This window comes from Saccopteryx leptura, chromosome 4, assembly GCF_036850995.1.
Source record: "Saccopteryx leptura isolate mSacLep1 chromosome 4, mSacLep1_pri_phased_curated, whole genome shotgun sequence".
Taxonomy (NCBI): Eukaryota; Metazoa; Chordata; class Mammalia; order Chiroptera; family Emballonuridae; genus Saccopteryx; species Saccopteryx leptura.
The window spans coordinates 112,579,808-112,593,773 of record NC_089506.1 but is presented as its reverse complement, the minus strand read 5'-3'; the positions used below and the strand labels follow the sequence as shown (position 1 = coordinate 112,593,773).

At 38.2% G+C, this 13,966-nt stretch overlaps 1 protein-coding gene across 8 annotated transcripts in view; it reads left to right on the top strand.

The window, feature by feature from the left end:
* STARD13 (StAR related lipid transfer domain containing 13) overlaps nt 1-13,966 on the top strand; it is a 238,602-nt gene that overhangs the window by 172,184 nt on the left and 52,452 nt on the right. For all 8 annotated transcript variants that reach the window (XM_066381012.1, XM_066381017.1, XM_066381014.1 and 5 more), the window contains one exon: nt 2,620-2,701. In XM_066381012.1, the coding sequence (XP_066237109.1) occupies nt 2,620-2,701 (82 nt within the window). The remainder of the gene's footprint in view (nt 1-2,619; nt 2,702-13,966) is intronic.

Genomic DNA, 13,966 nt, shown 5'->3' with positions numbered 1-13,966 from the left:
CCTCCCTGCCCCAGCTCTGTGTGCAGGCCCGACTCCCTTCCACCGCGCCCTCTGCCCCAGCTCTGTGTGCAGGCCGGACTCCCTTCCACCGCGCCCTCCCTGCCCCAGCTCTGTGTGCAGGCCCGACTCCCTTCCTCTGCACCCTCTCTGCCCCAGCTCTGTGTGCAGGCCCGACTCCCTTCCACCGCGCCCTCTGCCCCAGCTCTGTGTGCAGGCCGGACTCCCTTCCACCGCGCCCTCCCTGCCCCAGCTCTGTGTGCAGGCCGGACTCCCTTCCTCCGCACCCTCTCTGCCCCAGCTCTGTGTGCAGGCCCGACTCCCTTCCACTGTGCCCTCTCTGCCCCAGCTCTGTGTGCAGGCCCGACTCCCTTCCTCCGCACCCTCCCTGCCCCAGCTCTGTGTGCAGGCCGGACTCCCTTCCACCGTGCCCTCCCTGCCCCAGCTCTGTGTGCGGGCCGACCCCCCCCCCCCCCCCCCCCCGCCATGTTCTGCTGCCGGCAGGTCTTCCACACTTTCTTCTCCATTCTTTGCCTTTTTTTTCTCCACTACTCCGTTTTCTTGAGAGTGCAGTCAATTAGTTGATAAATTTTCTAGAAATAACACAACTACTTGTCTTGAGACTCATCTTCAGTTCTGCTTACTCTCTACAAACAATTCTATGTATAATTGTGTTCAGATGTGATTTTGTGAGGGTGGGATTTGAAATAAGGTCCTTTCATTGCCAGTATACTTCCTTTCACTGATGTTTTAATTGACGGTTAATAAACATACTCACTTAGACTTATCCCTTAATTACAACAAAGGCTTCCACTTCTTAGGTAGTCCTTAGGACCCCAACAGTGAGCAGATCATACTCAAGGTGATCTGAGCACGCTGATCCCTAAAGGTGCTCATGGCAACGGTAGAAAACAACATCGAGTCCCCTCCCTGACTGCATTAAATGTATGGAGGGTAGAAAGAATCGATGAAATAAACCTGTTCTCACAGTGACTATTATTCAGTCACCTAAAAGCTCTGTTTAAGTGTTTTAAAAAACAAAACAAAAAAGTCAGTTACTCTAATTCTCATGCTATCTGTGAAGATAAGGGAGAGTATATCTCTGTGTGTGCTCTGAAGTCTAGAACCTCTGAGGAAAGTCTTCGTAGACTTGTGAACCTTTTAGGTCAGGAAGGGTCATGTCATTTTGGTCTAAGCAACCCTCACTCCCACCCACTGTTCACAATTCACCGATTATGAAAGTGTCCAAAAAAGGCTAAATGACTTTTTCAGGGTTTAAGATATAAGAGTCAGAATTTAAATCACGGTATATTTTCTACTATAACATGCAAATTCTCTTTGTAAACTAAAAATACTACATGATTTAAACGTGAAGTGACCATCGATGGCTAAGAAGTAAAGGCACCCCATGCTTAAAAGGTGTCTGTCAGATTGTGTTTAAGCCATATTCATTGAATAAATGTCATAAGGATAAATAGCTAATACTATGCTGAACTTCTAATATGCCAGGTACTGTTCAAAGCACTTTCATATTCACAACACTGTGAATTATATTCACATTATAATTATCATCACCCCCATTTTACAGATGAAGAAACGAGCCGGGGAAGTGCCTTGCCCCCAGTTCTACACCCAGAGCGTAGTGGCAGGGCCAGGACAGAAAGCCAGGGCAGCCTTCTGGCCTGGTGTCTGTCCCTCATCACTATGACACACACTCCCTCCCTAGCGAAACAAGGCACTCCTCATTCTGGCTCCTAGAATTCACTGACATTATTTTCTTCACCAGAAGAGGAATTGTTTCTGTTTCCTAACTCGCATTAAGATTTAAAAACCCTTAGCTATATTATAATTGGTAAGGTGGAAGCAGTGCAGATTACAAAATAAGAAGAGAAAGAATGACAGGTGGCAATAATGAGCTGACATTGTCTGTGAGATTTGATCATGGCCTCTATTACAATGGGCTCCAGATTTTTACCTCTCAGTGAGGTACCTCAAATTAACACTGTGTCTTGACATTTGCCCTTGACCTCCAAAGCTGGCATAAACAGACTGGAGAAAAGTTGTGATGGTGGAATTTCTATTTCTCTTTGGATAAAATCAGTCATTTGAGTATGTTGCTTATACTCTAGTGATTCAAGATTTTGCTACAAAAGAAAAATTGGGGGCTATTGAGCTTTCAGTATATTTGAAAATTTCTTTACTGAAGGAACAACATCAACAACAGAGAACACCTGCTAAACTAAATATTTCATGAACTGGTAGGGTAAAAAAGTGAGAAGCCTTAGGTGAATGGGGAAAGTGTGAAAGCTCTTCTTCATATAGGCAAATGTCTTGGTAAAGATGAGCTATAGAAATGCAGGCAATTAGTATTCAGTCTTGTCCAACGTTAAACACTTGGTTATTCTCACATTTCATTCCTTTTTTGTACATTGAGAGCATTTTTTTTGTAATAAAAATAAAACTTCTTGCTATATGAAATAGTACCAGCATACTCCCTATTAATAAGTGTAACTGCTATTAAGATTATTTGTGTGTACAAAAACATGTTGACCTGAAGATGTGTGTCTGTTCGGATAAAGCAAGGCACATAAGTCCCTTTGTCTCTCTCTTTATATCTTTCAGACTCCCAATTTCCCATCAACATTTTGGCTGTTAAGAATGACCATGATTTTCTTGAAAAGGACCTTGTAGAACCTCTCTACAGGTAAATCATGTGAAGTATTTTTGTTTCTTTCAGTTGTCTTCAAAAGGCATCACTATATTGAGGGGTGGATTCAATGGTTCAGCCAGTATTTATTGGATGCCTACTGTGTGTCAGCCCTGGGTCCAAGTTCTAAGTACATACTACAGTGATCGTGATCAGTCCTGGTTTCATGGAGCTTAAATGGTTAGTAGGAGGCTTCAGAAAACAGATTGCAAGGGGAAAGAGAGTGAGTAAAAAGAGAAAGAGAGGGAGAAGAGATTATTTCGGAAAGTGTTTTAATGCTATGAAAAAAGTAAAACAGGCTGAGTCTAGAGCTAGGGATTGGGATTGAGGGTGGGTTGGTGGGAAGAGGCAGCAGGGATGGTCAAGGAAAGCCCTGAAAATCTCCAGGAGTATGTCAAATTTGCTTACATTTTTTGCAAAGTCAAGTGATTATATCAGAAAACTGGAATATGTGAGCTCACGTAATTATATTGGCAACCTGCAATATTTAATTAAGCCTTTGCTAGGTGACAGGTGCTAGAAGAAGACCAAGATGCATATATGAATAATTGCCTCCCCTCAAAGAATTTATAATCTAGTTGAAGAAATCTAGTTGAAGAAATGATGACATGAACAAATAAGTAACAATTATAATTTGGGTAATAGTAAAAGATGCCAATGTAATCCATAGCTCCCAACAATTAAATGCTGCATGAGAAGTTGTATGTTTCTATAGGAATTTGAAGTTTCCTATTAAAAGCCCTGGAGAAGTCAGGGTTAGAGATAAGTATTAGTTATAGGAGATGAGTCATTGTTCAAGGCCACAAAGCTCATTATGGGCCAAATTGACCTTAATATGTTCTTTTCAATGTGTTCAGCTGTTCTGCTCATTTTTAAAATTTGGATGTTTGTTTCTTTATATTGAGTTTTAAGGGTTCTTTATATATTCTAGATGTAAATTACTTGTCAGATATGTTTTATAATTGTTTTCTGCCAGTCCATAGTTTGCCTTTTCAATCTCTTAACAATGTCTTTCACAGAAGTTTTTAATTTTTCTTATGTCCAATTTATCAACTTTTTTCACATTTTTAATTTAATATCTAAGAAATCTTTGCCAAACATAAGGTCATAATTATTTTCTCCTTTGTTTTCTTCTAGAAATTTCAGTTTTATGTTTTATATTTAAGTCAATGGTCCATTTTTTCCTAAGGTACAGGAATAAGTCAAGATTTACTTTATGCATATCAAGATCTCATTGATTGAGCACCATTTTGGAAAGATTATACTTTGTTTACTGAATTGTCCTTACTCCTGTATTATAAGTCAGTTGACCATATATCTGTCTATAAATCTATTTCTAGACTCTCTATTCTGTCCCATTTACCTATGTTCTTTGCTTTCATCAACATGATACTTGATTACTTAGCTTTTTGTATGTCTGAGAATTCAACAGTGTGAGTTGTGAGTCCTCCAACTTTGTTTTATTTTTCCCAGGATTGTTTTAGCTATTCTAGTTCCTCTGCCTTTCCATATATGTTTTGGAAACAGCTGTCAAAATATATATATATATATATATATATATATATATATATATATATATATATATTAAATCCTACTGGAGTATTGATTTGGATTTTATTGAATTGATAAATCAGTTTGAAGAAAATTGGTATTCTAATAATATTAAGCCTTCTGGTTCATATACACAGTAAATATCTATATATTTACTTAGGTCTCCTTTGATTTTTTTTAACCCTATCTTTTTGTTTTCAGCATATGGATAATATATTTGAAAGTAGTTAAGAATTTCATATTTTGTATTTTAAATAGTATTGCTTTTATCACTATAATTTCCAGTTGTTCATCACTACTATATAAAAAGTTTTGCATATTTTCCTTGTATCCTACAATCTTTCTAAACTTACTCAAGTAGCTTAGTCATAGATTTCTAAAAATTTTATTTCTAAAGTGTAAATAAAGGGTTACATTGTAAACCAAGAATAAAAACTCTATTTCATATTTTCAAATCAGGATTTCAGAGGCAAACATTGTCTCTGATTGTGTAGATCTGTTCATAGAATGATGTATATGACTGAGTGGGCCAACCTTTGAATCTCAAACACATGGGTGATAAATCCTTATCTAGGCACCACAGCATGTCATCTGAAAGGCTGTGGCTAAGTTCTGGATTTTTCCATCAAAGTCTACTCTTTTTAAAAGAATTCCTTTTAGGCTTATTATGGAGAAGAGACAGTAAAATGAATGTGAAGTCATTTAGAGATATAAGGTTCTAATTAATAATACTAGTGGCAGCTGGATAAACGAGGAAGCCTTCTCCTTTGGAGTCTGGGACCCATAGCAGGATTTTTACAGACGTACCCACCCCAAAGACACTGCTGAGTAACCATGTAGAAGTGTGGCTATGCCAGGGACCACAGCGATCTTGATAAGGGAGGGCCCATCTTGTGTAAACATGGTTGGAGTGGCAGGAGGTTGTTATAACTGGAAGAATTCTTATGACAGCTATGTCTTCAAAAATATTATGAAGGAAAACACTTGGCTGGATGCATGCAAGCTGAGATTCTCCAGGCCTAGGAGCGGTGGGTAAAACAAACCAAAGGAGTAGTCACGTGGGATGGGTCAAAGGAAATGAGCAGAGTTCAGAGAAAGAGATGGAGGTAGCTGGGCTAGAAGGAGAAGGTGTGGGGTATTTATTCCCTTCATTATGATTTCTGCCAAGACACAGTTTTCTCTCCTTGCAAATAGTGGAAAGCAAGCAGAAGAACGGCCTCCAAATGAAGGGGAATGACAGCATTTTTAAGACTGAGATTGATGAGCAGTTAATCAGAGACTCACCCACTCCCAGGGTCTGTAATGATTGACTCCTGGGGAGCGGTAAACTGTTGTGACTTACTCATTTTCTTCCTTGTGCACTACAGACACAGGATAGAGTTGGCCTCATCTTTTCCTTTTAAAGCTTTGTGGGCTATACATTTCTTACACATATTTGAAATACTGAGCTAACGCAGAATCATAAAGAGAGCTATAGCAATAGGGCTTCTGGCAGGTAGACAAATGAAGACAAGAGAAATGAAGGTCCGGAGAGCTGAAGTTCTCCTGTAAATGTTAGCCACAAGTTTATTCACCTCTGGTTCTCTGGAGTTTCCCACCTGTGTAGACAGACATTGTCCTAGATCCCAATTTATACTGGGAGAATTGTTGAACAGTACTAACTTTTTGCTTGGGTTGAAAATATATATTGTACTGAGGATGTTGATAGTAGGGAAGACCCATGCCTGGCCCAGAATCTGTGGATGTGTAGCTCTCATTTTCAGGTCTCAGAAACTAGACAGGTTTGCTGTCTTTGCTGAAGGTGTGGACCTCCAGGATGGTGAGCACATCTCACCACTCCTCTAATAACTCAGGCAGCACTGGCACATAGTGTGTGTTCTGTAAGTATCTGTTACTGCCAATCAAAGTAGTACATTCCTGATATTTTAACAACCACAGTTACAATTCTGTTTTGATGTTTTTTGATTGAACTTCTAATTGCAAATATTTTTCCCTGTCAGTAATGAAAAGCTAATTGCAAACCCAAGTTCCTAGATGAGCTCATTGAAACTGTAACTAGGCCCTGGCCGGTTTGCTAAGTGGGTAGAGCATTGGCCCAGCATGTGGGCATCCCAGGTTCCATTTCCGGTCAGGGCCCACATGAGAAATGACCATCTGCTTCTCTCTGTCTCCCTCTCTCCCTTCTCTCTCTCTTCCCCTCTCATAGCCAGTGGCTCAATTGGTTCGAGTGTGGGCCCCAGGCGCTGAGGATAATAAAGCAGGCAGGGTACATGGGGGAGTCTATCTGCCCTCCTTTCACTTAAAAATATGAAATAAAAAAATTGTAACTATATCTGAATCTAGCAATAGCCAAGGTGTCACAATTACTTGCAATTTATCAACTTTAAGGCAAATTGCAGCAAATCAAAGGTCCTGAATGAGAATTTTAAAGAGAAGTTATATGTTCTATTAGCATTTTGATTTTCAGTATTCACTCAGATCACTAACATAGGGCCTGATGCTCAAGATGATCTCTGAATTCTAATATAGTGTTAGCGAGTAAACCATCTACATAACTTAAGTTTTTTGTTAAACACTACTTAATATAGCATGTGTAAAATGAAGGTATTCACTTTGTTTTGTGGAGATATGGAATTGATTAGGATTAATGCATCTGTCATTGCCCTTTAATTTATTTATATTTCTTTTAGAGAGAGAAAGAGAGAGCAAGAAAGAGGGATAGACAGAGCAAGACAGGAAGGGAGAGAAATCACAAGCAACAACTCATACTTGAGGCACTTTAGTTGTTTCTTGATTGCTTTCTCATAAGTGCCTTGACAGGGGGGTTCCAACAGAGCCAGTGACCCCTTGCTCAAGCCAGTGACTTTGGGCTCAAGCCAGCGACCTCAGGGTTTTAAACCTGGGTCCTCAGCATCCCAGGCCTATGCTCAATCCACTGTGCCATGCCTGGTCAGGCATCTGCCCTTTAAATTTAAAAGGATAATTAATGACAATGATTGTTTGTGGGGTGGAGGAGGGAAATGGAGACAGTGCTGACAAAAATTGTATTTATAATTTACCTTTTTACACAGAGGTACATATTTAATTTGAATATGTTAAATAACATTAAATAATGTTAGGTTTTATGAGTATTGATAATATTTTACATATCTTCTCTTTTAGAATATTTATCACCAAAAATATATAGTATTATATAATATGGTATGTCTTATAATAATGAGTGACAATGACCTGGACTGAGACCTTGGAAAAACCAATAGGAGAAGGATATTTGGGCTTACATGATAAACATGGTCAATTCTACCTTTAAAACTCTGCTTGTAAATCAATGCAAGTGCCAGTAAGCAGTAATTTTATTTTTTAAAACTTTTATAAGGTTTTCTAGGTGTGGCAAACAGTATTCCAAGCACTTTACAAATATTTACTCATTTAATTTTCATAGTCATCCTTTAAGGTAGACTATAGCATCATTCCCATTTTACAGACGAAGAAACTGAGATGTGGAGATCTAAAATAATTTGCCCACTTATAGCCTGTAAATGACAGTGCTAGGATTCAAAGCCAGCCAGGCTGCGTCCGGAGTTCTCAAAGAGAGTTCAGTTTAGGTCTTGCTGTGAAATACAGTTTGGAGTGCTTTTCATGTCTTCCTCTGAAGGTAATTCTTTGAAAGATGTCTATGCTGCCTCATAATTTTCTGAATTTAACGCGTAAGTCCCAAGGATAGGAATTCTGGTTGCATTTGCATCTGATATGTCATGGAACTCCATTAAAAAATAATTAAAATCAGAAGTTAAATCATACTTTGTTCTTTTATGAAGAGAGTAGAACTGACTTACTATCAGGAGAATAGCACTGTCTTGTTGTCATTTGTTCCTTCAGTTAACTTCATCTCAGCTGTCTCTTGAGGACAAACAAGATGGAATCTTCACCCTGGGATCTCAGGCTAATACTGTGGTTCTTGACCCAGAGGGGAAGCAGTGTTTTGCCCACCTCTCAACATCTGAGCACATTTTTGCTTATCACAACTGGGGTGATGTTACTGTCATTTACTGGGTAGCAGCCAAGAATATGCTGCTCCACCTCCTGTCACGCACACAGGGCAGCCTCCCACAACAAAGAATCATCTGGCCCCAAGTGCCAGTGGTTCCAGGGGTGAGGAATGACTAAGCTCTGAGCTGTTTGGACAAATGGTATAATATAACTACTATATATTACAGACGCACAGTAGCTAAGGGAAAAGGGTTTCAGAGAAGGCTTTCTGGAAAAATGACCTTAAAAGGCCAGTAAGAATTACCCAGACAATGATCTGGACGTCAGATAAATGGTAGCAAAAATGGCAGTGGAGGGATACTCCTGATATCTCCCCTTGAAATTTCAACAAATTTAACAACTAAACACAGAGGGGGAAAAAAAAATGTTAGGAGCACCCGAAATTTACACACACCAGATAAAGGTATGATTGAGTGAAAAAGTGGCTGCATATATACGGAGGACGGGGCATTTCACTTTCCTCACTGATCTGGGGTAGGGGCACTTTTGTTTGGAGCCCGGCGAAGAGGAGAGAATGAGATAGTGGGGAAGGAGCTGAGGTAGGGTAAGCGCCCAAACAAGAGAAAGAACACACCGGCTCTGCCTGAGATTGCAGACAGTGGGCGTGCACACTGGCGGTGGGATCCACCTATAATTACCAGCATAGGGTGCTGGTGTTCGCCAGCACCAGCATCTTTGTGCATTCCCAGCTCCAAGATCACCAGCGCTGCGCTAGCAGCTCCACCTAGCATCACCAGCACTGGGAGTGAGCGGGGGCACGCACATGGGCAAGTGCTTAGCCCAAGATTATCATCGCTAGGCACCTGTGTGGGCACCAGCGTCTTTGGGCATTCTGAGCTCCACGATCTCCAGTGCTGGGTGCACTCAGGCCAAGACCCTTGGCCTGAGACTACCTGTGCTGGGCCCCTGAACGACGGCTACAATCGTCTGCATGCATTGCTGGAGTCACGGGAGCTGGACACACATGTGGCCTGTCACAGGCTACCAAGCAGCCAAGTGGGAAAGGCCCGTGGAGATTAAAACCACTGTGGGCTGAGGCATGCTAGATATGCCTGCTGGCCAATAGAATTTTGCCTGAGGGTAACAGAAAGCACTTGGTCTTTGGTCTGTACCCTGCCCGGCCTGCTCTTGCTGATTGCTCTGGTTGGCACCACCTTGACCAGAACTGTGCTTTGAGCGGGCTTTCAGGGGGACCTGGCTGTGCATAGATTTCCTTGCTGTGAGGACAGTAGGTGAGGCGGACCCCACTGCTAAGTCTCCAGGCTGGTCAGTGGGAGGAACATGCGGAGAGGCACCTGAAAAACTGAGACTGCCATTGCCAGAGCCATATGATTTCAAAGCCATAAGAAGCCCCTTCTGCCAACAGGACTGAGACCCAGCCTACATCATTGCCACAGCAACACACCAGCAGACCTCTGCCCAAAGCCCCACAGACTCGTAGTACAGCTCCACCTGCCAAAAAAAAAGGAAGAAGCTCAAAACGAGAAAAAGATTACATTTTTTAACGTGTTTTGTCATTTTTACTTCTTTTCTTTTTTTTTTTTTTTTTTATTATTTTTCTTTTGAACTACATTATCCATAGTTGTTGCATTTTTCATTCTTGTTTTTTGTGAGGGTTTCATTTCAGAAACCTTTACTTCTGTTTTTTTTCCTTTTCTTTCTCTTTTTTTTGTATTTTGTTTTTTGTCCTTTCTTTCTCTTTTTTCTCCCTTCTCATTTCTTCTCATTTATTTTTTCTTCTTTTTTTTGTTTTATATTTGCTCTCATCTGATTGTCATTTATCATTAAATTATTATATTTTGGACTCATATTTTTCTTTGTGGCATTTTGCTTGTTTTTTACTTCATCTTTCTCTCTTTTGTCATCTCTCCTCAGTTCCTGCTCCTTGTTCTCTGTAGTTATTGTTCCACTAATCATTATAAAATTTTCATTTTTTTCATTGTATTTTTTCAACTTTTATTTTCTTAATTATTCCTTATTAGTGTTATTAACAATATTACTCTCAAATGCCATTAAGAAAAAATAAATAAAATATCATGGATACAAAAGACAGAGACATAGCTCAGAGCGATAATGAAAAACCTCTAGAAAAAAATTTCCATTAATTGGAAATCTTGGACTTAAATGACAGGAAATTCAAAATTGAAGTTTTAAAAATATTGAAATACAAGAAAGCTCTAAAGGCAATTTAGTGAGCTCAAAAAACAATTTAATGAACAAAAAGAATACTTTATCAAGGAAATTGAAACTGTTAAAAGTAACCAAACAGAGATGAAAAACTCAATACATGAACTGAAAACTGAGGGGACAGGCTTAGCTAATAGAACAGCCCAGGTAGAAGAGAGAATTAGTGACATAGAAGACAGGCAACTAGAGATACTACAGAAAGAAGAGGAGAGACTCACGAATTTAAAGAAGTGAGAAAGCCCTACAAGAATTGTTTGAAATAGCAATATAAGAGCAATATAAGAATGTTAGGTATATCAGAAGGAGAAGAGTTAAAAAAGAATGGAGAACATATTCAAATAATTGATGAGAATTTCCTAAGCCTGTGGAAAGAATTAGAGCCTCAAATCCAAGAAGCAAACAGAACACCAAGTTACCTTAACCCAAACAGACCTACTCCAAGGCACATCGTAATGAAATTATCACAAACCAATGACAAAGAAAAAATCCTCAAGGTAGCCAGGGAAAAGAAGAATACAACATATAAAGGAAGGCCCATTAGGCTATCATCAGAATTCTCAGCAGAAACTTGGCAAGCCAGAAGAGAGTGGACCTCAATATTTAAAGACTGGAAGAGAGGAACTTCAAGAATACTATATCCATCAAAGCTTTCCTTCAAATTTGAAGGGGAAATAAAAACATTCACAGATATAGAGAAGATGAGGGAATTTATTACCAGAAAACCCCCACTTCAGGAAATACTAAAGGGAGTTATCCAACCAGATACAAAAACAAAACAAAATCACAAGTAAAAGCTCCAACAAGATCACAATAAAAACAAGAATAATCTTTGACAACAAAAACAAAAAAGGGAGAAGACAAAAATTTGCAGTAACAAAGGAGGATGGAGTGCAGAAGCACTGATGAGATAATGTACTACAATGAATATGATATATATCCTTTTTATTACCTAATGGTAACCACCCCTGAAAATACCACTACTGAAACACATGGCTTAAAAAAAGAAACAGGAAAGAAGTATGGAATACAACCAAACAAAAACAAATGACAGAAAAAGAAAAGAGAAGAACCAAACAAGAAACAGCTATCAGAAAGCATTATATAAAATGGCAATAGGAAACCCTCAAGTGTCAATAATTATATTGAATGTAAATGAATTGAACTCACCAATAAAAGGACACAGAGTAGCAGAGTGGATCAAAAAAGAAAATCCAACTGTATACTGCCTTCAAGAAACACATATAAGCTACAAGGATAAAAACAGACTCAAAATGAAAGGCTGGAAAACAATTCTCCAAGCAAATAATATCCAAAGAAAAGCAGGTGTAGCCATACTCATTTCTAACAATCCAGACTATAAGACAACAAAGGTAATGAGAGACAAAGATGGTCATTTCATAACGATAAAGGGGACATTGAATCAAGAAGGCATAACACTTCTTAATATATATGCACCAAACCAAGGAGCACCAAAGTATATAAGACATCTACTGACTGACCTAAAAATAAAAACCAACAAAAATACAAGCATACTTGGAGACCTTAATACACCACTGACATCTCTAGATCGTTCATCCAAACAGAAAATCAATAAAGAAATATTGGCCTTAAACGAAACACTAGAACAATTAAATATGATAGACATCTACAGAACATTTCATCCCAAAACGTCAGAGTATATATTTTTCTCCAGTGTACATGGAACGTTCTCAAGAATTGACCATGTCTTGGGACACAAAACTAACATCAACAAATTCAGAAAGATTGAAATTATACCAAGCATATTCTCTGACCATAAAGCTTTGAAACAAATTCAACTTCAAAAAAGAAGTAAACAAACCCACAAAAATGTGGACATTAAACAACATATTTCTAAAAAACAATTGGGTCAAAGAAGAAATAAAAGCAGAGATCAAAAGATATATACAAACAAAAATGACAACATGACAAATCAGAATCTCTGGGATGCAGCAAAAGCAGTAATAAGAGGGAAGTTCATATCGTTACAGGCTTATATGAACAAACAAGAGAGAGCCCAAGTAAATAACATCACATCTTAAGGAACTAGAAAAAGAAGAACAAAGGCAACCCAAAACCAGCAGAAGAAAGGAAATAATAAAAATTAGAACAGAAATAAATGAAATAGATAACAGAAAAACTAGAGAAAGAATCAATAAAACAAGGAGCTGTTTCTTTGAAAAGATCAACAAAATTGACAAACCCTTGGCAAGACTCATATAAACAAAATCCAAAATGAAAGAGGAGAAATTACACAGAAAGAGAGAATGGACTCATATAAACAAAATCCAAAATGAAAGAGGAGAAATTACACAGATATCATAGGTCTACAAAGGATTATTGTAGAATACCATGAAAAACTATATGCCACCAGATTTAACAATCTAGAAGAAATGGATAAATTCCTAGAACAATATAATCTTTCTAGACTGAATCATGAAGAAATAAAAAGCCTAAACAGACCATAAACAGGGAGGAAATAGAAACAACTATCAAAAACCTCCCCAAAAATATACTGATGAAAGTCCAGGGCCAGACGACTATATTAGTGAATTCTATCAAACATTCAAAGATTTGGTTCCTATCTTACTCAAAGTCTTCCAAAAAATTGGAGAAGTAATACTTCCAAAAACATTTTATGAGGCCAACATAACCCTAATACCAAAGCCTGGTAAGGACAACACACAAAAAAGAAAACTACAAGACCAATACCTTAATGAATACAGATGCAAAAATCTTAAACAAAATGCTAGCATACCAAATACAACAATACATTAAAAAAATAATTTACCATGATCAAGTGATATTCATCCCGGAATCACAAGGATGGTTCAACATACGTAAAACAGTTAACATAATACACCATATCAACAAAACAAATAACAAAAACCATATGATCCTATCAATAGATGCAGAGAAAGCGTTCAATAAAATACATCATTTTATGTTTAAAACACTCAACAAAATGGGTATAGAAGGAAAACATCTCAACATAATAAAGGTCATTTATGACAAACCATCAGCTAACATCATATTAAATGGAAAAAAACTGAAAACTTTTCCTCTGAAATCAGGAATAATACAAGGTTGCCCACTCTCTACACTCCTATTCAACATAGTGCTGGAAGTTGTAGCCAGAGCAATCAGACTAGAGAAAGAAATAAAAGGCATTCATATTGGGAAAGAAGAAGTAAAGGTTTCACTTTTTGCAGATGACATGATCCTGTACATAGAAAACCCCAAAGACTCCACAGAAAAACTATTAGAAACAATAAAACAATACAGTAAGGTCACAGGATACAAAATTAACATACAGAAGTCTATTGCTTTTGTTTATGCCAACAATGAAACTTCAGAAAATGAACTCAAAAAAATAATCCCTTTTACTGTTGCAACAAAAAATAAATAAAAATACCTAGGAATAAACTTAACAAAGAATGTAAAGGACCTATATAA